The sequence below is a fragment of the Nyctereutes procyonoides genome, unplaced genomic scaffold, assembly GCF_905146905.1.
Source record: "Nyctereutes procyonoides isolate TBG_1078 unplaced genomic scaffold, NYPRO_anot_genome, whole genome shotgun sequence".
NCBI classification, from domain to species: Eukaryota; Metazoa; Chordata; class Mammalia; order Carnivora; family Canidae; genus Nyctereutes; species Nyctereutes procyonoides.
In genome coordinates, this window is record NW_026575146.1 from 85,538,214 (window position 1) to 85,565,370 (window position 27,157).

The 27,157-nt window shown below is 39.8% G+C and overlaps 1 protein-coding gene across 6 annotated transcripts in view; it reads right to left on the bottom strand.

The window, feature by feature from the left end:
* The window catches only part of DPY19L3 (dpy-19 like C-mannosyltransferase 3), a 69,287-nt gene that overhangs the window by 26,415 nt on the left and 15,715 nt on the right, over window positions 1-27,157 (bottom strand). For all 6 annotated transcript variants that reach the window (XM_055310108.1, XM_055310110.1, XM_055310109.1 and 3 more), the window contains 6 exons: window positions 18,311-18,401; window positions 15,285-15,406; window positions 14,413-14,558; window positions 12,254-12,377; window positions 11,576-11,710; window positions 844-975 (listed from right to left, as the gene is read on the bottom strand). In XM_055310108.1, the coding sequence (XP_055166083.1) occupies window positions 844-975; window positions 11,576-11,710; window positions 12,254-12,377; window positions 14,413-14,558; window positions 15,285-15,406; window positions 18,311-18,401 (750 nt within the window). The remainder of the gene's footprint in view (window positions 1-843; window positions 976-11,575; window positions 11,711-12,253; window positions 12,378-14,412; window positions 14,559-15,284; window positions 15,407-18,310; window positions 18,402-27,157) is intronic.

Sequence of the window (27,157 nt, forward strand, 5' to 3'; positions counted from 1 at the left end):
ACTAAAGCCTGTTTTTAAAAATCTTTGTGACAGCTTGTCCATGACAGCCTCCCTCCAAAGAAAAAGGATTTATTCTTCCCAAAGCAGAAAGTAAAACAGCTTCTTGATATAAAAGTGTTTATGAGAAATGTTTCTCATATGCTTATGAGAAAGAAAACAGGCTCTGTGACATTATATGAAGAAAAACAATGGACTCTTAATTAAATCTCATGTAACTTTAAGAAATTTGAATTATTTAATAAAGCCAAAAGATAGGGTCAATGTTTTCAAATGTGACACTCTATGAAGTGTCCCCTTATTTCTAAATGTATGTATTTGGATTCTCAAAATTCTCAGAGTTAATTTTAAGTCACTTAAAAATCAGTACCATGGTATGGAACGATGGGGTAAAGAGCAGTGCTCAGTGCTGTGATATCAGTAATAAGGTGTCCACCAACTTGAAGGACATTGTGATGAACATATTTCCCCAAGCAATGGGTTCTTTTTACTCTTGGATTCACACGCAAAGGTTAAAGATTTTTGCTCTTTTACCTTTGTATCAATGGCTTTCAAATAAGCATTTTTGGTTAATCCCTGAACTGAGATTCCTATTCTCTAAGAAAAGATGTCAAAACAAAGGGATGGCCCATCAGAAAGCTTGAAAACAGAAATGCTAGACCATGCATGTAAAAAACAAACAAACAAACAAAAAAACAACCCACATAACACCTAAATAATGTCCTCAGTGCTTTTTAGTAGGAATTTGGTCATAAATCTTCCTTTCTGTGCTGTATAAAAATAAGGCCCAACCAACCACACAATTAAAAAAAAAAGTTTGCTTTAAGGACCAAAAAAAAGTCCTACCTGAAGTTTTCTTGCAATTAATACTGAAAGATTAAAACTGATAAGCAATGATCCAAGAATCATAGAATTAAAAAACTGAAGAATGCAGACCAGGAGCAAACCTGTCATCTGGATGCCATACAGCCAGGTTGCCTGCAACAAGCAAAGATTAGATGGTGAAATGGATTTTACTAAGAGACTACCACATGCTGATATGTTTTGGCCACTAGCTGGATACATTTCAAATTACAAATAAAGCAGGAAACACACCTAGCTTCACATAATTCAGTAAAAAAAAAATCCCCAAAACTAAATCATTTACATACTGTTTATTTCCCTTTTAATTACACAGCACTTTAAACTTTGTAACTTTAATTATGGAGGAAACAAACAGATAATATGAGGTATAAGAAGCAAACAATGGCATAAATATATTCTGGAAATGGGCAAAGGAGTCTGTAGCATTCAATTTTCTTCTGAATTCTTTTACAGTTACTGTGTACGGTATTTTCTCATATTTTGTTATTTCTGATTTTTCCAACATTTCAGGACTGTGCCAAATACTGCTTTATTTTCTGTGTGTGCTTAATTCTATTAGACTGACAACTCCTCCCAGAGCAAGGCCTTTGACTTTCTACCTCATGGATCTAGAGCAGGTGGCAAAGAGCAGCGGTCAAGAACACAAGCCCTGATGTGAACGGCACCTATGCTAGAGTGCTGACTCTGACATAAACCAGCTGTGGGTCCTTCATGTGCTAGAACACGTTCATCTGTAAGACAGGGATGATTACACCTTCTTCGGAGCTGCCATAAGGGCCTGGCATAAGGACCGGATGTGGTAATGTTTTAAAATGCCTAGCACATAATGAGCACTCACTAAAGACTGCTCTTGGTGTAGAACTGTTGACAGGCTGATACGGAGAGAAGCAAAGCTCCTAAAATTTGTATGGAACCAGAAAAGACCCCAAATAGCCAAAGGAATGTTGAAAAAGAAAACCACAGCTAGAGGCATCACAATTCCAGACTTCAGCTCTTCTGTAAAGCTATAATCACCAAGACAGCATGGTACTGGCACAAAAACAGCCAAAGATGAATGGAACAGAATAGAGAACTCAGAAATGGACCCTCAACTCTATGGTCAACTAATCTTCAACAAAGCAGGAAAGAACATCCAATGGAAAAAAGGTCTCTTCAACAAGTGGTGGACAATGGATAGCAACATGCAGAAGAATGAAATTGGACTCCTTTCTTACACCATACACAAAAATAAACTTAAAATGGATGAAAGACTTAAATGTGAGACAAAAATCCATCAAAATCCTAGAGGAGAACACAGCCAGCAGCCTCTTTGATGTTGGCTGCAGCAACTTCTTGCTAGATACATCTATGAAGGCAAGGGAAACAAAAGCAAAAATGAACTATTGGAACTTCATCAAGATAAAAAGCTTTTGCACAGCAAAGCAAACAGTCAACAAAACCAAAAGACAACCTACAGAATAGGAGAAGATATTTGCAAATGGCATATCAGATAAAGGGCTAGTATCCAATATCTATAAAGAACTTATCACAACACCCAAAGAAGAAATAATCCAGGCAAGAAAAGGGTAGAAGATAAGAACAGACATTTCTCCAAAGAAGATATACAAATGGCCAATAGACACATGAAAAAATGCTCAACATCACTTGGCATCAGGGAAACACACATCAAACCACAATGAACTATCACCTCACACCAGTCAGAATGGTGAAAATTCACAAGTCAGGAAACAACAGATGTTGGTGAGATGCAGAGAAAGGGGGGCCCTCTTACACTGCTGGTGGGAATGTAAGCTGGTGTAGCCACTCTGGAAAACAGTACGGAGGTTCCTCAAAAGAGTTAAGATAACACTACACTGCTATCCAGCAATTGCACTACTAGATATTTACCCAAAGATATAAATGTAGTGATCTGAAGGGGCACCTGCACCCTAATGGTTATGGCAGCAATGTCCACAATGGCCAAACGATGGAAAGAGCCCAGATGTCCTTCAACAGATGAATAAGTAAAGATGTGGTATAAATATACACAATGGACTACTACTCAGCCATCAAAAAAATGAAATCTTGCCATTTGCAATGACGTGGATGGAACTAAAGAGTATTATGCTAAGTGAAATAAGTCAATCAGAGAAAGATAATTATCATATGATCTCACTGATATAATGAATTTAAGAAACAAAACAGGATCACAGGGGAAGGGAGGAAAAAAATAAAACAAGAAAAAATCAGAGAGGGAGACAAACCGTAAGAGACTCTTAATTATAGGAAACAAACTAAGGGTTGCTGGAGGGGAGGGGAGGGGAAGAGAGGAATGGGGTAACGGAGTAATGAAAGGAGCACTGAGTATTATATTAAGACTGAAGAATCACTGAACTTCACCTCTGAAAATAATACAATATATGTTAATTAAGTGAATTTAAATTTTTTAAAAAAGAAGCAAAACTCAACCAACTTATACACAGAACACATGCCACAAAGAAAAAGTGACAGCCCCTAATAAAGAGCTGACACTTTCACAAAAAAGATTTAGTTATTTACCTGAGAGAGAATGCACGTGAGAGCATGTGAGTGAGGGGAAGGGCAGAGGGGGAGAGAGAATCTTTAAGCAGACTCCCCAGTGAGCATGGAGCTCGAGGCAGGGCTTGATCCCAGGACCCTGAAGTCATGACCTGAGCCAAAATCAAGGGTTGGACGCTTAACGGACTGAGCCACCCAGGTGCCCCAAGAATTGATACTTTCTTTCCTCTCTGAAATTGGACAACTCCATATTTTACTGGAATATGAAAAATTCTGCTTTTATTTAGCAGCAAATTAGATCTCCCTCATAGTTTTGTTTTCTTAACCTCAAAGGAAACAAACCTATTATCAAGCATCTAAGGGCACAGTCTGCAATGGTTCAGTGCTTTTGCTTGGTGTTAACAGAAACTCGGATGTTAAGATTATAAAGACACAATATTTTATTGTAAGAGATTTAGAAGATCTAGGAAAACATAAGAAAGAAACAATAATGGATAGAAAGGTGGGCTCTAAAATCGAAATCCAACACCATTACCTACAGAAATAATATTGATTTCAGAGTGGTGTATGATATTTCATGTAGCATTTTACTTATTTCACATTATATTGTATCCTTTTCTCACATCAATGACTATTCTGTGAAAACTTAATTTTAAATGGCTACATAACATTCTACCATATGCCATAATTTGTCTGCCAGTGGACCATTTGTTTCCAGCTTTTTATTACTGTCTAAATTAATGTTATGAACATCCCTTAAAAAACAAATCCTCAGATCATGGTATCTGATTACACTCATCCACCCTTATCTGCCATGGATATGTTCCAAGACCCCCAGGGGATGCCTGATAGCATGGACGGTACTGAATCCTATAGATAGTACGTTTTCCCCTATACGTACATACCTGTGATAAAGCTCAACTTATTCGGCACAGTAAGAGATTAACAACAATAATCAATAATAAAAGAGAACAATCATAACCAAATATGGTACAAAATTTATGTGAATGTCGTCTCTCTCAAAATCTTTACTTATGCTGTACTCCCTCTTCTTGTGAGGTCACGTGGTAAAATATCTAGGTGATAAGATGAAGGGAAGTGAGTGATGTAGGTGTGGTGACACAGCATTAGGCTACTACTGGCCATTTATCAGAAGGTGGATTATCTGCTTCTCACCGTGGCTGACTGCACATATGAAACCATGGATAAGGTGGGGGGTGTGACTTCTGTAGCTACTTAACTTGCTCACTGTTGTATATTTAGTGCCTGAAACACCCACTAGATCAGGGTGGCTCAATACATAAGGAATGAGTGAACGAATGAATGAATGAATGCATTTCCTTAGGATAGATTTCTAAAAGTATAATTACTGGTTAGTGAAGAAATAGCTTTTGCTTTTTTTTTTTTAATTTTTTTTGAATTTTTATTTATTTATGATAGTCAGAGAGAGAGAGAGAGAGAGAGAGAGAGAGAGAGAGGCGCAGAGACATAGGCATAGGAGAAGCAGGCTCCATGCACCGGGAGCCCGATGTGGGATTCGATCCTGGGTCTCCAGGATCGCGCCCTGGGCCAAAGGCAGGCGCCAAACCGCTGCGCCACCCAGGGATCCCCAGCTTTTGCTTTTTAATAGCTCAATTGACATAATTCATATACCACAAAATTCACCTATTTAAAGTGTACAATTCAGGACTTTTAGTATTAATAGAGTGGTGCAAATATGACCAGAATCTAATTTTAAGAGATCCTCGTCGTCTCCCCAACATCCCCACCACCACCACCACCAAATTCCATAGTCCTCCCTCCTTACTCTCTTCCCCTCATTCCTGGCCAACACTTACCTACTTTCTGCCTCTAAGGATTCGCATATTCTAGACATTTCATATAAATAGAACCCCACAATATTTGTTTTTTCTGTGCCAGGCTTCTTAGCACTACATTTTCAAGGTTCATTCATCATGCAGTAGCATGTATCACTACTTCATTCTTTTTTACTATTGAACGATATTTCATTGTACCACATTTTGCTTCCCCATTTATCAAGTGTTGGGCATTTGGGTGGGTTCCACTTTCTGGCCATTTACAGTCATGCTTCTATAAACATCCATGTACAAATTTTTAAGTGGATGTGTTTCCATTTCTCATGGGTATGTACGTGGCAGTAGAATTGCTGGATCACATGGTAACTCTATGTCTAACACGTGAGGAGATGCTAAATTGTTTTCCAAAATGGCTGCACCATTCTGTAATCCCGCCAGCAATGTATGAGAGTTCCAACATCTTCACAACCTTGCCAACATTTGTTATCATCTGTCGTCGTTGTTGTTGTTTTTAGATTTTAGCCATCTGAGTAGGGGGGAAATGGTATCTTACTTTGGTTTTGATTTGTGTTTCCCTAATGAGTAATGAGGCTGAGCATCTTTTCATGTGCTTGTTGGACATTTACATATCTTCTCTGGAGATATGCCTATCCAATCTTTTGCCCATATTTTATTGTTGAAAGAGTTCTTTATATATTCTGGAAGTGCCTTATCAGATACAGGATTTGCAAATATCCTCTCCCATTTTGTGAGTTGTCTTTTCATTTTAATGGTATATTTTGAAGCACAAAAGTTTTCAATTTTGATGAAGTCCAATTCATCTATTTTATCTTTAGTCACTTGTGCTTTTGATGCTGGATCCTAATAAAAAGGCTTGGCTTGCTCCGAGGTCAGGAAAAATTATTTCTGTCTTCTAAATGTTTTATAGTTAAAAAAAAAATAAATGTTTTATATAAAGTTTTAGCTCTTACAACCAGGCCTATGATCTATTTTGAGTTAATTATTGTGTATGGTGAGAGAGAGGAGTCCAACTTCATTCTTCCGCATGTAGATATCTAGTTATCCCAGCACCATTTGTTGAAAAGATTCTTCTTTCTCCATAATTATCTTGGCACTCTTGTTGAAAATCAAATTGACTGTTTATTTCTGGTGAAGATTTATTTCTGGTCTCTCAATTTCATTCCATTGATTGATGTCCATCCTTCTACTAGGATCACACTGTGTTGATTACTATAGCTTCAAAGTAAGTTCTGAAATTGGCAAGTGTGAGTCTTCCAACTTTATTCCTCTTTTTCATGATTGTTCCAGCTATTCTGAGTCCCCTGAGTTTCCACATGAATTTTAAGATCAGCTTGTCAATTTCTGCAAAAAATTAACCTGAGATTCTGAGAAGAATCAGGTTGAGTCTGTACAACAATCTAGGGAGTACTGCCATCTTAACAATAGTGAGTGTTCCAATCCATGAACATGGGGTATCTTTCCAATTTATATAGGTCTTTAAAATTCTCAATGTTTTACACTTTCCAGAGCATAAGCATAAGCACTTCTTTTGTTCAATTTATGCCTAAGTATTTTATTCTTCTTGATGCTTTTCCTTCTAGGAAATATTGGTATTTTTAGCTCCTTTTCCTATTGGGATATAAATATTTTTATTGATTTGTAGGACTTCTTTAAGGATAACAAATCACTCATGAATACATTTAAAAAAATAAGTATTTTGCCTGCCTTTTTGAGTTATGGTGTTTTTTGGTGCTGCCAGTTCTTTTTTTATATCAAATAGGCATAATTCTAGAAAAAGGAACAGTTTACGTTGCAACAAGATTGCACAGTTTTATAAATGTAATGATAGCCTAGGTTCATAAGAACATTGTTGGTGAGCAGACAATGTAAAATTGAGCAGTTCTGTATATTAGAAAGTTCTAGATTATCAGCAGTAGACCTGATGTCTGACATCAGCTCACTTCTCAATTCTCTAAGTTTCTATCCTTTGCAAAATCTGGGAAAGTTTCATTCTTTCGAAAAGTACTTTTTAAAATATTTTTTTCAGCCTCATGTTCTCCTCCTCCTTTGGGGATTCTGATTATAAGAACATTAGAGTTTTTGTTAGAGCCCCACAGGTCCCTGAGGCTTTTTTTTTTTTTTTCAGTCTGTTTTCTCTTGTTCAAGTTAGGTAATTTCTGAATTGTTCTATCTTCAAGCTCACTGGTTCTTTTTTCTGACCACTCCATTCCTCTGTTGAGCTCATCTATTGAGTTTTTAATTGTCATTATCAGAGTTTTTCAGCTCTAAAATTTCCATTTGCTCCTTGTTTTTAGCTTCTGTATGTTTGTTGAGAATTTGTTTTTCATTTGTTTCAAGTAATTGCTTGGTGAAAAATTTTTGTAATGGCTGCTTTCAATTCCTCATCAGATAATCCAACTTCTGTGTGTTGGTGTTGGCATCTGTTGATTGTCTCTTTTCACTCAACAGAGATTTTCCTGGTTCTTAGTATAAGAAGTAATCTTCAATTGCATTGTATTATGTTATGGGACTCTGGATCTTTTTTAAATTTCTGTGTCAGTAGGCCTCCTCTGATACCATACCAGAGCTACGACAGTGGGGGAAGAAGGATGCTGCTCCATTATTTCCAGATGGGGTTAGATGTCTGGGTTTTCCACTTGGCCCCCACTGACTTTTGGGAGACCAGGGAGAGGAATGCCTCATTGCCAGGAGATGGTGAAAGTTTAGGTGCTCTACAAGGTTTCTGCTGATACCATCCTGGCTGAGAAGGGAAGGGATGCCACATTACTGCTCTTCGCATGGACTTCGTTGACACAGTGTGGGGTAGGGAGGGTGAAGGGAGAGAGGGAGGCTTGTTACTTCTGAATGGTGGTTAGAACCCCAGCTTCCCTGTTGGTTCTTTTTTCTTTCTTTCTTTTCTTTCCCTTCCTTCCTTCTTTCTCTTTCTCTCTCTCTCTCAAAGATTTTATTTATTTATTAATGAGAGAAACAGAGACATAGGCAGAGGGAGAAGCAGGCTCCTTAAAGGGAGCCCGGTGTGGGACTTGATCTCGGACTCTGGGCCCACACCCTAAGCCAAAGGCAGATGCTCAACCACTGAGCCCCCCAGCTGTCTTTTCTGACACCATCCTGTCAGGCAGGGGAAGGGATATCTCATTACCACTGGATGAGGGCTGAAGGTTCTCCACATGGCCTTCACTGATGCTTCTGGGAGATGGTGAAAGTGCTGCCTCCCTAGCCGACTCCGTCTGACAGAGCCCTAGCAGAAGGGGAGCACCTTGTTACAGGTGGGTGAGGGTAGAAGTCTAGCTCCCCACTGACCTCCTGCTGATGGAGGTGGGAGTGAAGCTGCAGTTTTTTTCTGTGCTGTTTGCCTGAAGTACTGCAGTTAACATCCAAATGTTTTCTATCTTGCTAGAGATGCCCTGCCTCCCTTTTCCCAGTCCTTTTGTTTTTCTTGGGCCTTCTGATGGAGTCCATTGGTGTTTCCTGGCTGCTGACTTTTCCAGCACCTTCTCTGGGATATGTGAGGCTAAAAGAAAACCCAAGCGCCTCACTGCCGTGTTCTTCCTCTGGGCATGAGGGCTCTAAGCAGCCTGCTTTCGTTTCTTCACCACTCAAAATCTTCTTATGTGTGTTTTATATATACTGTCCAGGGCTTTTAGCTGCACTAAGTGGGAGGAACAGGGAGCAGTACATTCACTCCATCTTGTCTGTAACCATATGGAGTACTTTAAAATTTCCTCTTACGTAGTGATCATTAATGTGTCTTGCAGTTTTCACAATGGGTTAATAAAACTTCATTAGCTTCCATATTCTTAGTCTTTAATGGAGCAAAAGTATATGCTTTATAATGCCATCTACTGTTCTGCTCTGTATTCAAAAAGCCTATACACATTTCTAAGTGAAACTTGAGCTTTTGATGGTAAGAGATTTTCCATCACCCGTGAAGACATAAAATGTACTAAAGAGGATACTTCTTGTCACATCAGACTCTGAATTTGCATTACCTTTTTCTATACCAACAATTCTGACTCTCCCATTTGACATGATTAGAGGTCAGTGATTCCAATTTATGAAGAAACTAAGGCTCCAAGAAGGTAAACCACTTCAAAGAGCTGGTTATTTCCATATCCAATAGTAGCAACTTGGTTTTACAATTTAGGATTCTTTCATTATACTGATCCTCTCAAATTTTTGCTACTTATAACTACTACCACTAATATTAACAGTTTCAACTAGGAAAGTTCAACAAAATGTAGAAGTGAATAGGACAGAAATTACCTGTATCATTCGTTAGTTTTGTGTGTTTTGTATGTGCCCAAACAGTATCTTTTATTGTTTTCTATTTTAAAAGAAAACAAAAGAAGTAATATGTGTTCATTAAAGAAAAATTCAAAAGATTTAAAGGACAAAAGGAATTTAAGAACATGAATCACATCAATCACAGTCAGCCGACTGCTAATACTTGGTTGTATATCTTTCCAGAAACTTTTCTCACTTTTCCTATATGTGTTTTATTTTTATTTTTTCTAGTTTTATGGTTTTTTAAACATTTTATTTATTTGAGAGAGAGAGAGCAAGAAAGAGTGAGCAAGCAGGGGGAGGAGCAGAGGGAGAAGGACAAATAGATTCCATGCTGAAGGCAGAGCCCACGGTGGGGCTCGACCCCACGACCCTGAGATCATGACCTGAGCTGAAATTATAAGAGTCCCACACTTAACTGACTGGGCCACCCACCTGCCCCATATGTGTTTTACTTTTTTTTAAAAAAAGAGAGAGGTAAAAGAATACTGTTACACTAATAAACCATATTTATTTAACAATACCCTATTGCTATTGACTTAGGTGGTTTCCAGCTCGCTTTTTCTTATTACAGTACAACTAAAACAAACATGTTTGCTTATTTCCTTAGGCTAAATCTCTAGAGGTGAAAGTGTCAGTGAGAAGGAAAACACATGTCCAGGCTTTTCTGTGAAATTATGCTGCAGAAAAATGTTACATATTTGTTTTCAAAATGGCTCAACGTATTTATTTTTTATGTGAAAATGTACAGAACTCTTTTGAAAGTACTTGGTAGAAAGGGAGGAAACGTGCTATTACATACAAAGAGAGAAAGGGAGACCAAGCAGCTCAGGAGTGCATGGCATGGAGAAATACAAAGGCATCTAGGCTCCCCGTCCCCATGACCAAGCTACGAAGAGATTCCAAAACAGGAAAAGCAAATCTAAACAGACATCGCTTCATTTGTACACAAGGCTTTCTGAGGCACCTGGAGCTCTCCTACCATCATTTAGTATCCTATATATGCACTTCACACACACCCACACACGACACACACATTCGTTTGCTCTAACTACTAACTACTTGCTTTCCTTCATTTTACCTTCATATCTTCCCCACAACACTCCATCCAAATTCCACTCTTCTTATTTGTGGCCCAGCTGGAGCCTCCCACTTTCTAGCCTAAAAAGAACCTTCTTGGACTTCTAGCGCTTATTATTACTAGGAATTAGACATCTAATTGGTCTAGTGGTCCACATCCTTATTTCCCATGCTGGAGCACACACACGACGTCTCACACAGGTGCCACTGCTCTGTCGTGCCTCCCCACTGCCCAGCAGATGGACAGTGTCCACTCGCTGGTGGACTTCAATGTTTCCTAATTCAGATTCAGTCACTCTCTCTAAAGACCGTTGTATCTCTTTTGACATGGAATAAATGAATGCGACTCTTTTGCATTCAACTGTCTTGCTGCCTCAGAATTAGAGAGAATATTTTATTATACTGGGAAATACGTTACGGTTACTTAAGAATAGTTACAATGAACAATTTTTAAAACATACACAATACATTAAAACACGTTGCTGCACGTGAAAAATACTTTGCCATTTAATGACAGCAGCACACACGGCTGTCACACACTGTGAGACAAACAACGGCTCCCTGTGTGGCCTTTGGTCAGGCAAGAGGAATTCCCATCTCACACTTGATAAATGTCACTATGAAGATTTTATACAGTACCACAGAAAGGTGCTATGTACCCACTGATTTCCTTGGGGGACCAAGGCAATACATTGTAAGACATTTTATAAGAGCCATCTTACACTTTAAAATCTAAATCATCTCTGTAAAGGACAACTGATCTAGACATTTGTGCTCCAGATAAATGCATCTTTTAATGTAAAATAAACAGAATAAAAGTTAAGGTGGTCAGAGAGGCTGCACAGATTACTCAACTTCAATTGACCACAGCATATTTACATCACGGCTAAGAAGCTGCTTCGACTTTATTGTTCACGTGTGCACATTTTGAACTCATTCTGTGATATAAAACACTAAACAACGACTATCTTGAATGAGCAGAAAGCAAAGCTTACCTTCACTGCTGGCAGCATGTCCAAGGAGTCCAGTGTGAAGAGCACTAATGCTTGCATCAGCATCATAAATTGATTAAATTGCCATGTCAGACTAAAGAGAAAAGTTGATATGAAAATGGCAAGAAGTGTCAGCCTCTGTAAAAAGAAAACCTTTGTATAATTTCCACGTCTCTAGTAATAAAGAGCCCTGCAGACAAGTTCTCTCAAGAGCAGCCAATATCTCTATAAACCAAATAGAAAAACCATAAACTGTTGCTCTGAAAACCCTTGCATTTGTTATTTAAGCTCTAAATATCCTAAAGTGACACTGGGCATATAAATATTCACATAAGGTATGTGTACTCCACAGTATTATGGAGGCGATAATGCACCAAATCACATCTCAAGGGCAATGGCTTAAGGATTCTGACAGTTCCGCAGAAATTGTGTGTGGGTTTGCTGCAACTATTTGAGGGCAAATTATGTAGAGTACATTTTTAACATCAAAAATGAAAACATTTTCTTTGCAAAGTAGGAAAGGGCTCAGAAGGGGAAAACTTAATTTAACTCAAGTTAAAAAGTCGGTCACGGAATAAGAACTATTCACATGCGCTGAGACACCATGCACATCACATTTTCTGAAGCTTCTTCAACAAAACTGGAGAATTAAAAAACATACGAAGTATCGTAAAAACTTACTTCAGAAAGAGGCTGTAAGTTTGGTCGCAGGAAATATGTAATTGCCGCTATCTGAATTGCAAAGAATGGTAGAGCCCAATTCTCCCTCAGCGGGATGGTAAACTCAACTCTTGTAGTATCTATTCTGCACAGAGAAAACACAAATGGCCAAAGGAGTAATTTTTGCTACCATTACCTGAAAAGATTTCCTAAGATGAAAGATACAGGACATTAAATATGCTTAGATTCCGGTTATCGGTTCTCAACAATAAGGATTTCTCCTTACTGTTATCATTCCTGTAACATCAAATTGCACTGAGAAAATTTAAGGAAACTGTTCACAGGTACACGGCCAGCTAAGGAGTAGGCCTGGGCTCCAAGCCATGGTAGGGTGACTCCAAGACCCAGGAATACGCACTCATGCCTGGCTGCCTCGAACTTTTTTTTTCAAGTTCATTAGTGCAAACTGGCAGCCTGTCACGTTCTCCCTCTCTCTAGTTCTTTGGTGCTTAAATCTGAATATTAAATTTGTCACTGGGAATTTGTAAAAGCTTCTTGTCCGTCTGGAATGTGAACCAACAAGATGGTCAAGTAGAGCTAAGTTTTCACCTTTGTCCACTCAGTACCAAGAAGCATCCCCACACAGATGAGGTATTCAATAAACAGATGTCTTCTACTTCCTCCTAATAGAACAACAAATTTGGCTTTCATGTACTCTTAGCAATAATAATATGCAAAAATGTTAAAAGGCAGCATAATGGTGTTTTCATACTCTGTGTTTGATTTCTGACTGAGACTTAGCTGGGTGAGTGTGTGTGTGTGAACGTATGTATATAAAACTTAACTTTTTAAGCTTTAATTTCATCATCACTCTGGAGTGCCTGGGTGGCTCGGTCAGTTACACATCTGTCTTTGGCTCAGGGTCCTGGGATGGAGCCCTGCACTGGGCTCCTGGCTCAGCAGAGAGTCTGCTTCTCCCCCTGCCCTCCTGCTGTTCACACTCTCTCTCTCAAATAAATAAATAAAATATTCTATTAAAAAATTACTCATCTCTACAGTGGTTATAATATCTATCCTATAGGATTGTTAAAAGAATATATAAAAAAACATTTTGGATTGGGGCAGCCCCGGTGGCTCAGCAGTTTAGCGCCACCTTCAACCCAGGGCGTGGTCCTGGCGACCCAGGATCAAGTCCCGTGTTGGGCTCCCTGCATGGAGCCTGCTTCTCCCTCTGCCTGTGTTTCTGCCCCCCCCCCTCTCTCTGTCTCATGAATAAATAAATAAAATCTTTAAAAAAACAAAAACAAAAACAAACAAACCCAAAAAGCATTTTGGAAAGTGGTTAGCAGTAAGCACTCAATTAGGTCATAATAAAAAGTAGTTTGCTTAGGATTATAAAATAAAATCAATTTAGAACTTAGTGCTGAAGTTTTAAGACTCCTACTCAATGTTTGTGTTGCTCCTGTACATGGGTCAATAATTCAACGTATCCTATGTTTAAAAAAAACAAACCACTATTTTGGGCCACCTGGGTGGCTCAGTCTGTTAAATGTTTGCCTTTGGCTCAGGTCATGATCCCAGGTCCTGGCCCCATGTTGAGCTCTCCCTGCTCAGCTGGGAGCCTGCTTCTCTTTCTCCCTCTGTTCCTCCCCCCTCCCAGGCTCTCACTCTCTCAAATAAATCAATAGAATCTAAAAATAAATAAAAATAAATAAATAAATCAATAGAATCTTTTAAAAAACGCTATTTCATGCTCTAGTATTTAGAATCATAGATATTACCTAAGTAACAGAAGAACTTCCTTGTATTTGTATAGTGCTTTATGCTTTGTTAACTACGAGCCCCACACAACCCTATCAAGACTGATAGTAAAGATACCATGTGGAGCTAGGTGGCCGGAGACATAATGATCACACGTCAAATTGGTAACAGGAATGGAATTATTACAATGATTGTCTCGACTTGTAATTCAATGTTCTGTTCCTCGGCTGGAAATAAATATACAAGTAGGACTGTCTACATTGCTAAATAAGACAAATAAACACGGCTGGGGAAACCAGAGAGAGAACACTCTTATACAGACAAATGTGGCGGAACCACTTCCTCAGAACTGGAAATAAAGCATCTTCACTGTAACTTACATCTTAGAAAGGGAAGAGGGAATAGGGATTCCAACTCACCTATTTGTGACATACCAGAAAGCCGCTAGGAGCCCTGACAGCCACGTACCACTGAGGAGCCAGCTGGTTACGTAAAGCGCTGTGACATAGATCGCCTGCAGTCCAAACAAGGTGTAAATATAAAAATAAACTGGCTCTAAATATTTCTGTAAAAAGGAACAATAAAAAAACATTTGTTATGGAACTCTTAATTACCTTTTCATTGTCACTTAAAAAGTATGACAGTGGAGGGGCGCCTGGCTGGTTCAGTTGCTAAGATCACGTGACTCTTAAATCTCAGGGTCAAGAGTTCAAGCCCCATCTTGTGTGTGGAGTCTACTTTAAAAAAAATTTTAAAAATAGGACAGTGGAAATTTAATATTTAGGAATTGGGTGTTAATTACCAGCAATAAGCCTACATCAGTCCTTTCTATGCAAAAGTGTGCTAGCAGACTTTCTTCCTACTATGACAGTAGAAGAGGGAAGGAAGCCCTTGAAGACTCTGGCTTCATTCTTTAGACAAGGTTTACATTTAACTTTGTCCAGTACTGGCTTATTTACATGAAGTGGTCATTGTGATTTGCTAATTTCCAATTTTTTAATTTCAAAGATAAGGGAGGCATGATTACACGTTTCTAAATGAAAATACCTATCAGCCTCTAGACTGCACGCACGTATTATTGGCCAGGAGGCATCTATAGACACAAAAAATCTTACAAAAACATAAATAGAAAACAAAGTTCACAACGCATCTGGAGAAAATTAGGATTTTGCTGCTTTTCTACCAAGCCAGTTCAAGACTGGAATAACATACGTGAAGGTTTCAACTTTATAATAGCACATTTTGACTTTCATGTGATATTAACAATTCAGTGTCACAGAATACAACATACCTGTATGGGCAGAACTCTATATAAAATACTGAGAAAAACTTCTTGGTAAATATTCATTCGCTGAAGAAGGTTAATTGTCCTCATAGACTCAGTTTTGTTATCATATATTAAGCCATGAAAACCTAAGGTTGAAAGGTTGATATTTGAAAAATCAGGAGAAAATAATTATAAATTACTTGTTCATTTAAAACTATTAACAGATTCTTTAGTGTGTGCCAGAGAATGTGCTATGCACTGGGGACAGAATGGTGAGCAAAAAACACGGTTCCACCCTCAAGGAGCTTACTGTATACTAGATGGACATTTACATGTTTATACAAACATAAGTGAATTGTAGCTTGAGTATGTACGATATAAAAAACACCCATGTGCTCTTCTACAGAAATTTAGGTCGAGGATTTTATATCTCCACTCTGCCCTCTTGCCATGAGACCTATAACTATCCCTTTTGGGGCTGTAAGTAGCCTATGGGTTTGGCCATTTGACTTGTCTGACCAATGGCACGTGAGAGGATGTGACATCTTTTACCAAAACATAATGCCTGTTTCCACCCTTCAGTGTGGCCTTTTCCCTCTGTCATGACAACAGCAGGTTCCAAATAGGGGCTGGATAATAAAAGCAAGAAATAAACCTGTTTTTATAGAATTCCGTTGCTACACTGAGGTCATGTGCCTCTGTAACCAAGCTAAACTAATTAGTAGAAGGTTTGAAGAGACAGTTCATAGAAGAAAATATACGTACAGTCCTTATACATATGAAAAGATACTCAACTTCGCTCCTACTGGAAGTGCAAATTAAAACTACATTGATACCATTTCTCACCTCTCAGCTTGGAAAGGAAATTAAGAAATCTGACAACATCCTCTTTTTTATAGTCCTTATGAAATTAACAGATTTAGGTAATGATCACCAATGGTGCTAACCCATCAGGTGAAAGGCTAATTGAGAACTTATTAATGGATCAGTCTCAACCCTAAAAGAGATAGTACACATCATGTGCCCCCGGTGTGGAAGTGTACATCACCATGCAGGAAGGACTCTTGCTGAAACAGAATCTAGACCTGAGCAAGCCTCTAGATCTAATTACCAATTAATAGGAGATGCAGGCAACAGAGACTCATGAAATGACACCATGGTGCTCCAGCAATATCCAGAAAGTGAAAAACTATCAGACAAATAAATCTGTGTTTTCAACAAAAAATTACAAGAAAAAATATGGAAAGAAATCTATAAATTAAAAGAAACAGCAAGGGGGGGGGGCCTGGCTGGTTTGGTTGACAGAACATGTAACTCTTGATTTTGAAGGTGTGAGTTTGGGCCTCATGGGGGGGGGTGTAGAGATTTAAAAATAAAACCTTGAAACAAAGAAAGAGAGAGAGAGAAAGAAAGAAAAGAATAAAGGGGGAATGCAAGCAAACAATTGCATTGCATGGACTTTATCTGGATCTCAAAAACATTTTTATATATAAAAACTATATTAAAACAAGTTGACTCGTTGAAGTGAACACTGACTTAGCAATACTGAGCCCTGTAGGAAATACAGGGTTTGTTCTTATGCACCTCTGGTCATGCATTTTCATCAACTGATCGACACAAGACCTTGAGTTACGTGTTTCTGTTTAAAGGCACCTTCTTTAATACGTATTAGTGATTCATTAGCGCCGAACACATGGCCAACAGCACTCTAACTCGTGCTTGAACAAAGCTTATCTGACACATGTGTTTTCTCTGAATGCCCTCTTCACAGCCTGCGTGCACTTGGGAACTCCACACAGCACTTTAGCGCTATGCTGGGAGCCATCTGAAGCTGCCAGATCACCAACCAAAAGCACAAAAATGCACAAACCATGGCCCTAGGTAGACTGGAAAAGGACAGTGCGGAATGAGAGCTCAAACGAGATGGCAGTGCATCAGCTTGTCCCACCTCAGCTGGGAACATGCGAGTCAGGTGCCTACCAGTTTCGCTGCTCTGCACAAGCCCGGGAATGACCACAAGAGCACCGCAAACACGGGTTCTGGGGTTATAAGCAGATTTTAGCGAGTAAGTGAATTTGTAAATATGGACTCCGTGAATAATGAGGATCAACTGTCTGGGGAAAGAAAATCAACATCTATCCTGCCTTTGTTGTAAAAATCGTTCCTCAGGGTCATCACACAATTGAGGAGAAAAAAGGTTTCTTAAATAACAGAGTTCCAGCTGACAAATACAAGAGGGAGGCAGAAGGTCACTTTTGTAACTACTGATATAAGGGACAGAAGCAATAAGCATCAACGGCTGCTAAGACCATTAAGTGACAGGCTGAGGGGTAATTAACCTTATTATGGGGGAGCCTGGCTATCTACACAGGAACCAACTGATTAATACTTCTGGTGCAAAAAGAAAGATAACCAACATTTCATGTCTCCCACTGTGATAGAATTAGAAGTGCAAAACATCACCCATGACGGATTCTTGCCAAAAACGTATCCGAATCCAAGCAAAACCTAGCAAATGTCTCTGTCATGTGTGCTCGTGTGGAGCACAGCAAGCACACAGGAAGTAGGAGAGATCCTTTCTGGGGCTTCTATCAGCAGACTCAAGGTAAAAGGTGACCGTATGGGCTCTAAACCACTCACAAGCAGTGAAAATGTGGGAAAGTGGCATCTGCCAAATAAAGGACCGGATGGGGACACCGAGAACAACTGTAATTTTTGTTTGACCAAAGTGCCTCCTGTTTTCAGACAATACTCTTTTCCCTTGCGAAGACCTCTTCCAAACGACCGTGAAAAAAATCAGCAGCAAAACCAAGAAATTGCCAACAGATGAGTTTGGGGATGGAGTTGCCTGGAGGGGAGTTACGGGAGGTCTTGGAGAACTTCTTCCAGAGCAAAACGCTGGTTATGCTAGCAGGAAACACTACACGAGTTTAAAGACAAAGTACACAAGTTCTGTAAAGCATCTGAGATGCTTTAGTGCACAAGTAGGCTTGGCGGAAATAACTGAGAAGGACGAAGCAGGTCCCTGCAAAGCTCTTTGCTGTAATTACCTTGCATGAGCGTTGGAGCCTGCAGCATTTGCTTGTAGTAGGAGTAATACAGTCCACATTCTGTTCTGAATGAGATTTCTCGCTCCACTTCCTGAAATAAAGTTAGGTCTACTGGGTTTACATGACCTCGTTTTGTGTTTTGTTTTGTTTCTTGTTTTTTTAAAACATCTATTGTCACAGCAGAAACAGGATCCAGAACTACAACTTCAAAGGAAAAAAAAAAAAACCCAAAAACCTCTCAAAACATGTCTTATGAAATCTTGGCCATCCAGAACAATAGGAGGCTGGTCATCGTTGAAGCTGGATGGGATTTACAGTTTATATTATGTGATTCTCTCTACTTATGTGGATGTTTAAGATTTTTCCATAACAAACCGTTTTACAAAATGGAGACAACTAGTTCCATTTACGCTGATGTTTCACAGTTAACGATCTTCTTTTATTTCACACAAATTAAAACTTAAAAAAAAAATGCCACCAGTCTTATGTAATACTAGTGAGAATCAAAATAGGGACAGTATAAAAAAAAACTTCTAAATGAAAAGAACTATAATTGCATTAGACACCTACCTAAAAGCTAATGGTATTATATAAGATTAATAATTTGGTTTATTCAAGACTGTAAGGTATTCTTAGTGAAATGGGGCAGACCTTTTACATGTGAATTTTATATTGACAAGGGTCATCTCGTGGAAAGGTGCTCCTGTAGGCAAATGGATACAAGAAATATTAAACTACTTTTAAGTAAGTATTCAATTTTAGAAGAACTGAGAATTTAAAGTGACAGCCACTAGTCAATTTGGTTGTTAAGACGCTTTTATGAAATTTAAAAGTTAAATCATTAACTAAATCTGGAGGCAATTGGTGGTGAGGATGGGGAAGACATTCTGGAATAATCATGTTAATATTCTTAGATACTGTATTTCATATATTTATAAAACAGTATAAATGAATGAAAATGATCATTTCTGTCATTACAGATTCTTTTACCCCAGTGTTCAAAAAGCCAGGCTCTAGAATCTGGCACGCACTGTCTAATGTGTATTTCCATCTCTGTTTTTCCTACCATAGCAGATCCCGCTTCCATAAACCCAACCTTACTGGGAGAAGATGATAAAACACGAAATACAGTATGTTCTATGGGATAAGCTTCTTTTAATATACCTTTGTTATTTTTCCTACCTCCAACTATTTTTCAAACTGTAATAAACATTTCATGAAAAGAACCACTCATGCTATTTACCTTCAGGCCTGAAATTATTTCATGTATTGCTTCTTTTTTTTTTTTTCATGTATTGCTTCTACTGTTTAAATATTTCTCCTATCCTTTAAAAAAAAAGTACCATGAGTTGACTCATGAATGAAGCACTGAAGAAGTACTCGGTTATTTGAGTATAAATACCCAATTATTGACCTTGAGAAACAAACTTATGTTTTATCATTGTTAACTCTTTAAAAAAAAAAAAAAACCTGGAGGGAGGAGCAGAGTAGCAAACCTTACATAATGAGCTGCCTTCCATGGGGAACAGGCTTATCTTGGGGAAATCAAACATGGAAGAAAGGCCCAGCCAGGTTCTGAGGTTTACTTTCATTAGCACGCTTGCTAATAAAAAGGACAACATACAGCAACAGGGCTCTTTTAGCTTTTGCATTTGCTACTGTTTTGTGCTGTATCTTTCACAGTGGTAAAGGCAATTCTTAACAGTCATGTTAATCCATTCATCTTTAATTTCTGAGAAAAACTGCTCTAATGCTTTTCATAACATAAAACTAAACTGGTATCACTTGCTTCTACAATGTTCCCACTCCTACTTGGTCAAGTAGCCACAGAGGCTGTGAATAGACGTTAACTGAGCAAATGTTAGCTTTTGTTCATGCAAATAAGGAAAAAAACCCCCATTAAGTCTAATTACATTCCTTTTCTTCTCTCCAGCTGCCTTAAAGTGTTCAAAGTACGGCTGTCTTCAATGGAATATTCTAATGTCAAACCCGTATCCCCAAATCAAACTAGAGAGCCAGATCAATCATTCACATGAAGGGGGGCTTCATATCCAACGCAGTTCTAAGGATAAAAGAAGACTGACCTCATAAAGATGGGGAATAAAAGGTACAAAGGTAGAAAGCTTTGGTGCTCCACCCCTCTCTTTAATATACCCGGAATGTGTAAAGAACAGAGGGGGTCCTAATTAGTAAAAAAGCATTCAAACATGATTAATTGGTAATCTTGGCACCAGCTGTATGGAACCAAATGCTATACTTTATTAGACAGACACTTGCAAGTTTTACATCTGCTTCATGCTAAGAGAACATCTGCTTTACTCATTCAAACACTTTTCCAGTTTTACAGCAATTTATACTTTGCCTGGTGGATTGTGCCAGTGAAAATGTACACCAATAGAAGTTACCCTCTAAAGAATGCAAAATGAACAAATACTTCATATTTTAATTTGCATCGGTTCCACAGGGAAAGCAATGTTGGGAGAATGAAAACATCTCTTCTGAAGATAATGACAGAAAGAAATAGATGAAAGCATTGTGTCTTTACGGAACCGTACAGCTAAAAAGTAAGTAGTTATATTTAAGTAGTAGTTTATATAGTGCATTAACAGAAGTACTGAAAGGAAAAAGCGTTATAAAAAAATGACTGCTCACAATTAATAATTTGCATCCCCTAGAAACACACAAAACATAACAACCCCTTGTAGACAAATGACATCAAAACCGCCAAAGGAAACCTCTCATTACTTTTTTTTTTTAAATCTCATGTAAGTAACTTCTGTTTACAAAAGCTTCACCCAAAATAACTAGGCTGCTGGTGGCGGGGAAGCCATGGAAAGATTGACTTTATACATGTAATCTGCCTCAGAATTAGGTAACAAATCATCTCACCAAGGAACAGTAGCTCACGATAAGACAGCTGTTCTTGAAGCTTTGTACTGGGAATCATGCCCTTAGCAAACACATTTATGGCGCATACGTGGTTTATGGTCTGGTTAGATTCCTGTCCATCTGTTGGAATGGAATGATTCTTGCCCTAGACTTGATTAATGCCTTGATGGGTGAGAGCTGCCAAGCAGCATGTGGGAGGTTAGACGGCTGCTGAAGAGACCGTGCACCCACTGGGCTCGCACAGAAGCCACCACCAGTCCTGGTACCACCACAGTCCCCGCTTCACGGGTTCACCCTCTTTATTCTAAAGAGTCTTTGCTTACTTAGCAAGAGCATTCAGTGAGAAGATATGCAAAGTCTGTGATACCAAGCAAATGTGACAATAACAGTGAAAATACTACCGTAAATTGTACAAGATTGGTAAAAACTGAGTGACAGGAGTGCTTTTTTAGCCAAATGAGAATGATCTTTCCTTATCACTCAACATTTATTTGCTGGGGAATCAAAGGTGTGAAACTTTGGTCTTTGATCCCAAGGGGTTTATGTTTCAATGAGAAGGAATAATGCATTTTTTAAAAAGGAAAATGACAATTCAAGGAAAGGTATCAATTAGAAGGAAGGAAGAGCCTTTTGCCTGAACTATTAACCCAGCCCCAGTGGATTCTGTGCTTCTCACTGGTCTATTTCCTCTATCTTCCCATTCATTCATTCATTCATTCATTCATTCAACAGACAGATAATGACCAGAAAGTGACAAGCATTCTCCTGCTAGGAGACCCAGCGGGGAACAAAAGAGACACAGATCTCTGTCTTCACAGAATTTATAATGTAGAAGTGAGGGATGAATTTGCTCGTCTGGCAAACAAGCAGAATATGAGAAGTAAGGCAGAGAAGGGGGTGGTGAGGGATGGGTGGTGCTGTGATCTTGCAGGTGAGGGGGTAAGGCCGGATCAACGCAGGGACAACTGAACAGAGATCTGAGGAGGCGAGGCAGTGAGCCACCTGCAGAAGAGCCTGCTCACCAGACAGGGCAGCCAACATACACCCTGGAGAACCACGAGGAAGGCAGTGTGGTCGAGCTGGAGGGAGCAAGGAGGGTCAGGGCACCGGAGGGCTGGGTAGTCTGAGAGGTGACGTGGGCTCAGACACCGGGCGCTGGCAGGTGACAAGGACTGCAGGCTTGTACTCTGAGCTAGGTGTGTGTGCAGGCGTGGAGGGGGGAGGTCAGAGTGTGGCTTCAGACACGCAGAGGCGGGCTGTGAAGGATCCGGAGCAGGAGGGAGCTGCCGCAATAAGCCAGGTGGGGATTAAGGATGTGAGAGGCCATCACGTTCTAGATACCGTGACCTGAGGTTATAAGGTGGGCCTTGGGGACCAGGACCGTGCGAGGGCAGAAACCCCGAGCCACTGGAGGATGAAGCTGCAAGTCACAGAGATGGAGCCACACGGAGGAGCACCGGAGGGCAGGGCCGGTCAGGGGCCTGGGGTGGCGGGTGTTAAGTCCGAAGTGCCCACCGGCCACCAGAACTCAGGCGGCCCAGGAGGTGGGGAATGCAAGTCTGGAGTTGAGGGGAGCGGTGCGGGCAGGGGAGAGACATCTGGGTGCCATCAGCACAGAGACGGTATTTAAAGATTGCTCTCAACGCAGACAGAAGAACAGAGCCAAGTCCCGGGTCCTCTGCCAACGAGAAGTCAGAAGGCTGAGGAGGAGCCTGCAAAGGAGCCAAAGAATCAGCTGCGGAGGTAGGAGTGAATCCAGAACACGTGTCCCGGGGGCAGGGAAAGCCGCAGAGCCCGAGGAAGACGAGGACCGGGCAAGGACCACTAAATCCAGCAACCTGGAGGGCATCGTGACATTAGCCAGAACTTTGTGCCGAAGCCTGACCGGGGTGGGCTCAAGACAGGGCACGGGAAGGGGGGGACAGAGGCTCCCGGCCCACAAACTCTAGGCATCTGCGTGGGAAGAGGAGAACAACGGGACAGTGGCTGAAAGGGAAAGTGGGGCTCTAACAGCCCCCCCCCCCACCTGCCACGGGAGAAGGCAATACAGACCCAACTGCTGGAGTGATGTAATTTGGGAGAAGGCAGGGGAGAGGGTCCACACCCGCGGGGCCAAGTCGGCACACGTCCCCGCAGACGGGGGGTGGGTGCACGAGGAAGGTCTCTTCAGCTTGCTTCCCCTCCTCAGACGACAGGACTCAGGATCCGCTACCTCCTAATATGGCACGTTGGCATTGGGGATGTTTGAAGCCGAAGGGATTCGAGAAGTGGCAGGTGCAGGAAGGACCCTCTGACCTCTCCCCTGAAGCAGGTCCTAAGACTCTTGTGAAAGCTGTACTCCCCACACCAGGAGGAAAGACCATCCTTATCTCCGGGGATGAGGGGCAGGACAGGAGCCTGAACCAACAGGCCTTGCTAAGCTCGCCCCGCTGGACCACCCCTAGCTCATACCTTTTGGTCCTATTATATTATTCAGCTTCCTACTCTTGGTCAAATCTAGTATAAAAACGCGCGGGTTTAACCATTTCTGCAGGTCTCCATTTCCTTCTGAAGGTTCTAGTGTCACATAGAACTAGTATTACATTTGTCTGCTTCTTTCTTAATCTGTCTTTTGTCAGCTCAACGAACAGGACCCCACCAGAGGGAACAGGACCTAGGAGGGCAGCGGGTTCCCCTCTGCAGTGAAATGGGAAGCAACGCACAGCTGACAGTCAACACTGGGGACGTTCTGGCGGGGAGAAAAGAGGGAAGAAAGGGTTAATCACCCCGGGAGAGCTGGGGGGGTAAACAGACAAAGGAAGTGGACTGGGACTGCCAGGGAGCACTTTTTAAAAAGCACATTTGAGGTCTTCCTTCCCTATTAGTTTCACTTTGACACATTTTAAAAATAAAATATTTAGGGGTCTGTGTATTTAATTTTGGATTCAGTCTCTGCTACTTTCTGAGTTTTCCTACTACTTGTAATAATTCTTTTCAGATTATTCTTATGGTTTCCAGGTATGTAACGACGTGATCTGCCAATAATGTGACCTCCTCCTTTTCAATTGTTCTTTTTACTTCTCATGTTTACGTTGCCGGTACCTCCAAAGCCATGTTAAACAGCGCTAACAGGCATCTTTGGTTTGGGATATGCTTCTAATGCCATGATGCCTCTAGCCATGTGTGCCAACGACTTACTTAAAATGAAAAACGTAGCTTCTCAGTTCCTGAACACATTTAGCTAATGGCTAGAGCATGAACATAGCACGATGAACTTTTCATCCTCATAGAAAGTTCTACTAGATAGCACTGTTCTAGTGTTTCCCTAATGGGTAAGGTCTTAGCATTTGGTCTGAAATGTATGCATGCTATATTTAAGAAAAGGATGTATCTATTTTTTTTTTAAGTTTTACTGAGACAGAATTCACATACTATACAATTCACCCATTTAAAGAATACGTCATTGGCTTTTACTATATTCAGAAAGTTATGCGTGCATCACTAGAATCAATTTTAGACTATTCCCCCTAAAAAGGAACACCACACCTCTGAGTTGTCACCCTGGAAATCCCTCATGCTTTCTAGCCCTGGGCAATCACTAATCTACTTTCTATCTCTTTAGATTGACTATCCCAGGCGTTTCGTATTAATGAAATGATACAATACGTGGTCCTTTGTACCTGTTTCTTTCCCTTAGCGTGTTTTCAAGGCTCCTCTAACGTAGCACGTATCATTAATTCTCTGCAAAACTGCCAAATAATAGTCCATTCTATGAATATGCCACATTTTACTCATCCATTCAGTCATTATTTGACATTAGGGTTGTTTCCCCTTTTTGGCTATTATGAAAAATGCGGTTATGAATATTCATGTGCAAGTTTTTGTGTGGGTGTTTTCTCATTTTCCTTGCGTATTTCCTTAGGAGTAGAATTGCTAAGATCATACGATAACTATGTTTCGCTGTCTGAGGGCCTGCTAGACCATTCCCCAAAGTGTTTGCACATTCTACATTCCCATCAGCAGTGTAGAAGGGTTCCAATTTCTCCACACCCTTGTCAACACTTGTTATTACATTTCTTTTTATTACAGCCTTGCCAGTGGATGTGAAGTGTTATTTCATCGTGGTTTTGATTAGAATTTCCCTGACAGGCTAAAGATGCTGAGCATCTTTTCATGGGCTTTTTGCCCATCTGTAGTTCATCTCTGGAAAAATATCTATCAAAGTCCTTTGTTCATTAAAAAAAAATTGAGCTGTATTATTGAGTTATGGTTCTCTGTAGATTCTAGATTCAAATCCCTTACATGGCATATGATTTATAAATATTTTCTCCCATTCTAAGTGATGTCTTTTCGTTTTATTGATTGTATGCTTCAGAGCACAAAACTTTCTAATTTTGAGGAAGTCCAATTTAATTATTTTTCTTTAATCATTTGTGCTTTTGGTGTTGTATCTAGGATGGCTTAGCCTAACCCAAAGCCATAATGATTTATTCATGTTTTCTTCTAGAAGCTTCATAGTTACATTTAGGTCTCTGATCCACTTTGAGTTAATCTGTGTATACATGAGAAAAGGATCCAATTTCCTTCTTTTGCTCATGAATATCCAGTTATCCCCAGATCCTTTGTTGCAGACTATTCTTTCTTCATTTAATTGTCTTGGTATCTTTGTTGAAAAATCAACTGAACATAAATGTAAGGGTTTATTTCTGGACTCTCAATTCTACTTCATCTATCCTCATGCCAGTACTCACTGTCTTGATTACTGTATCCTTATAGTGAATTTTGAAATCAGGAAGTGTGAGTCTTCCAACTTTGTTCTTCTTTTTCAAAACTGCGTTGGCTATTCTGGGTCCTTTCAGTTTCCATATTAATTTTAAGGTCAGCTTGTCAATTTCTGCAAAAACATCCCTGGGATTTTGAGGGGGATCACGTTGAATCTGAACACCAACTTGCCATCTTAATACTGTCTTCCAATTCATGAACATGGTTTAAGTTTTGACTTCTTTTGCTCAAAGTATCCTATGCTTTTGTTGCTACCGTAAATGACTCTATTTTAATTTCATTTTTGGTTTGCTCATTGCTACTATATACAACTATAGTAATTAGTTTTTGTATATTGATCTTGTATCCTGAAGTCTTGACAAACCCATTTATTAATTCTAATAGTTTTTTTAGTGGATTCTATATAGAAGATCATGTTATCACAGAGACAGTTTTACTTCTTCCTCGCCAATTTGGAGCCTTCTGTTTCATTTTCTTGCCTAATTACCCTGACTAGGACCTCTAGTAGAATGTTGAATAGAAGTGGCTAGAACAGACATCCTTGTCTTGTTCCTAATCTGAGGGGGAAAGCTTTCAATTTATCACCATTAAATATGATGTTAGCTGTGGGATTTGGGGCAGATGCCCTTTAGGAGGCTCAAGTTCTCTACTTCTAGTCTGTTGAGTGTTTTTTATTGTGAAGAGTTGCTGAATTCGGCCAACCTTTTTTTTTTTTTTTAAAGATTTTATTTACTCATGAGAGATACAGAGAGAAAGGCAGAGGGAGAAGCAGGCTCCACGCAGGGAGCCTGACGTGGGACTCGATCCTGTGACTCCAGGATCACGCCCTGGGCCGAAGGCAGGCGCCAAACCACCGAGCCACCCAGGGATCCCCCTGTCAACTGCTTTTTCTGTGTCTTCTGAGATAATCACATGGTTTTTGTCTTTTATTCCAGTGATGTAATGGGCTCATCTGGTCTATTCTTAATTTTAAGTTACATATGTTACAAGGAAATGATGTTAGAGTTTTTTTCAAATACCTTTTTTGCATCTTCTGAAGTACTGACATATCAAACAAGTATATCACTAGATTTCCCAACAACTTCCTTTAGTTTCCTGGCATAAAAATGACTTTTTCATGGTACATTATACTTTTGATATGCAACTAGATTCTCTTTATTAGTATTAACTAGAATTTTTGGTTCAATATATATGTAT